General features: G+C 38.2%; 2 protein-coding genes across 2 annotated transcripts in view; both read right to left on the minus strand.

The window, feature by feature from the left end:
- The window catches only part of LOC137621717 (uncharacterized), a 1,185-nt gene extending 276 nt beyond the window's left edge, over positions 1 to 909 (minus strand). The window contains exon 1 of the mRNA XM_068352232.1: positions 1 to 909. This exon is cut by the window's left edge and continues 276 nt beyond it. Coding sequence (XP_068208333.1) covers positions 1 to 909 — 909 coding nt within the window.
- A 285-nt stretch (positions 910 to 1,194) lies between these two features.
- Positions 1,195 to 2,337, minus strand: LOC137621718 (mucin-3A-like). The gene has a single exon (XM_068352233.1). It carries the CDS (start codon positions 2,335 to 2,337, stop codon positions 1,195 to 1,197), a length of 1,143 nt encoding a protein of 380 aa, XP_068208334.1.
- Between the last annotated feature and the right edge of the window lie 627 nt (positions 2,338 to 2,964).

Genomic DNA, 2,964 nt, shown 5'->3' on the forward strand with positions numbered 1-2,964 from the left:
TATTGCAAGTTGGCTAGTGATTGTTGAAGGTATAACTTGCGTAGACAGTTGTGTACTAACTGTTCGCCTAGTAACAGTTGAAATCCTTGTGTTGAGCCTTGTTAATGTGCTAGTGTTGATAATAGTTAAGGTCTGTTGCTGAAATTGTGTTCTAAAAATAGTCTGAGTCTGGGTATTGGTAACAAAAATAATTGTGTTAAACGTGGAGGTAACTGGTGTTACGTTAGTAGATGTTACTGTACGGGTTAGACCTGGTTGGGTAATGACTTGCGTTTGAAAATTGGTGATAGTTACAAATTGAGTTCTTAGTACTTCCTGGCCAGTCTGCACTATAGTGGAGAATGTAGTGCTAAAACGATTTTCAAATGTTGAAGTTGTTTGATCAGGGATCTGCTGGGTCCTAGTCACTGTCAGTGTTTGAAATATAGTGCTGATCACTCTTTGAGTCGTAGTAAGTGTTGAAATTACATTTCTGGTTATTGTGGAAGATATTTTCACAGTTTCAGTAACGAACTGGGTCTGAAATTGCAACTGAGTTTTTAATTCTTGCTGAGTTTGAGTTTGAAAATTGGTCTGAGGAGGCAAAGAGATGACTTGAGTGCGAGTATTTGTTTGAGTTAGTATCTCTGTTCGAGTTTGAAATCGAAGTTCTGTTGTAAGTTGAGTACTCACTACTTGAGAAAAGGTTGTTCTTGTAACCTGTTCTGTAACTAACGATGTCTGAGTGATGAGCTGCACACTGGTATTAATGACAGTAGATGGAATAACTTGAGTAGAATACTGTATCAGGGTTTGGAAGAGAGTTGAATATTGGCAGGAAGGAGCTCCGTATAATCCTCTGCGCTGTTTACGGTCCGACACCTCTCCAAAGACACAGCCCACAATTACTAACATAACCAGCGGTTTCATTCTGCAGAAAATACAAAAGAGTCTACTGTTACCATTTGTACCTTTCATATAATTTAGAAATACCATAATACAATGATACATGGCTAAAATCTAATTTCTTTTTGGCTTCGGAATCTGAGTTTTGCGTGTTTATATGTAGGTATCATAAGAGAATAATTTATATATGCAGTATAATAATAAGTCAAAAAAGAATTCACGAAGAAGCCAATACGCAAATATCTTGAATTGATTTCTGCATTACATACAGCATACTTACATGATATATATAATCAACAATTGAATAATTTATCCAGTGTAAGAAGAGGGTGGGGGTGCACCATAACCAGTCATTATTGAACAGGAACCAGTAACTGTAGTTGCAACTGAAGTGTACTGAGTTCCGGTGATTGTTTGAAATTCAGTTTGTTTTTGTTCTATAGTCTTCACAACTTCTTGGAATATAACTCGGTTTCTTCCAGGAACTTGTACCACTGAAGTAAGAGTCACCTCTTGAGTTACTGTTCGGACTGAAGGTGCGTTATATTGTGTATTTGTTATTGTTTGTAATAGTGAGAATGTCTGGAATACTGTTTGTAGAAGTGTCGTAAAGTCGGTGACTGGTATGACAACAGTTTGCAAAACATCATTAGTGACTGTCTGGAAACTTAGAGTCGCCTCAGTAACTGTGCTATCTCTAAATATGACCTGTTCTTGGGTTCTCACAATATTCCTAGATTTTGTATCTGTTATTGTTATGGGGAATATTCGCTGACTTTGTACAATACTGGTTAGTATAGTATTTTGTCCCAATACAAAACTTGTCCGAAACTGTTCCTGTGTCTGAGTTAATGTAATTAATCGTGTGATACCTGGAGCTTGACTTGTAAAAATCGAAGTTTGCAAAACAGTCTGTATCACTGTGTTTACAATAGTACGACCAGGAATCGATACAACACGAGTAACTCTTTGAGCCTCTGTCTGAAAGTCAGTGAGAATTTGGCTAACTGCCTGTACCCGCGTGTTAGTTACTTCTATTGGTATTACACTTGTCTGAAACTTTGTTTGCATAATAAATGATATCTGAGGAAAAAATCTAGTTATTGTAACAAAGATGGTCTGTTGAATTGGAGGGCTAGGTATTGTCTGAGTTATTACTTGGTCAATTATTATATTGCTTGTTCTTTGTATTATACTGGTCTCAATCTGACTCTGTGTCTGAACACTGGTCTGGAAAACAATTGTTGGGATTACTCGCTGTCTAACAATTGTCGTTGTACTAAACTGCGTGCTCACTTCATTTACAGTCTGTACAAGAATAGAAGTTTCCGCTCTGATATCTATGACATTAGAGGTGAAAACTGGACATGAAGGCTTTGGTAGTATATATCCTCTCTGACCAGTTGCTGAAGATATAGCTGCTGTCAGCAGCAACTTCTCCAAATACCACATCCTGAAAAGAGAGAAATTCCACAGATTAGAGTCAGCAGTGATTGGAAGCTCCAAGCCTTAGCAACTCACTGGGAAAATAAAGTCCAATCACACGCCGCTCCCTCTGTGCAGTTTCACTCTTTTAATTCAATGTGGGTTTCACCGAGAGGACTTTATTGCCCAAATGAGAAGCTAGACGGTATTATTCAAGAAGAACGTTACGACTGAATTTACATTCTAAAAGAAGAGAGAGAGAGAGAGAGAGAGAGAGAGAGAGAGAGAGAGAGAGAGAGAGAGAGAGAGAGAGAGAGAGAGAGAGAGAGAGAGAGAAATGCATGATCTGACATCACCTACGGATGTTGGGTGGCTTTACATGTATTCCTCATTTAGCCTACATGGGCAAACCTGTTCTCCAATATAAATTATATCTTGAATCCTTTGTGGATTGAATCAATGCCTTTACGCGTCAAATGCGCATAATACCTAGAAATATCCAACAGAGAGACCGTTGTAACATAATATGATAAACGTCACTGTATTCGTAATTCCTTTTACACAGTTGTTTAAAAGTTTAAAGGCCGCTCATGAGTAGGAGAGGCAAGGGACAGTGACATTGCCCTATCAAGCAAGACAGTGCCCTAGAGACTG

The sequence above is a fragment of the Palaemon carinicauda genome, chromosome 28 (assembly GCF_036898095.1).
Source record: "Palaemon carinicauda isolate YSFRI2023 chromosome 28, ASM3689809v2, whole genome shotgun sequence".
Taxonomy (NCBI): domain Eukaryota; kingdom Metazoa; phylum Arthropoda; class Malacostraca; order Decapoda; family Palaemonidae; genus Palaemon; species Palaemon carinicauda.

Coding starts and splice junctions, on each gene's coding strand:
- LOC137621718 (XM_068352233.1), bottom strand. CDS start 2,337: ATGTGGTATTTGGAGAAGTTGCTGCTGACAGCAGCTATATCTTCAGCA.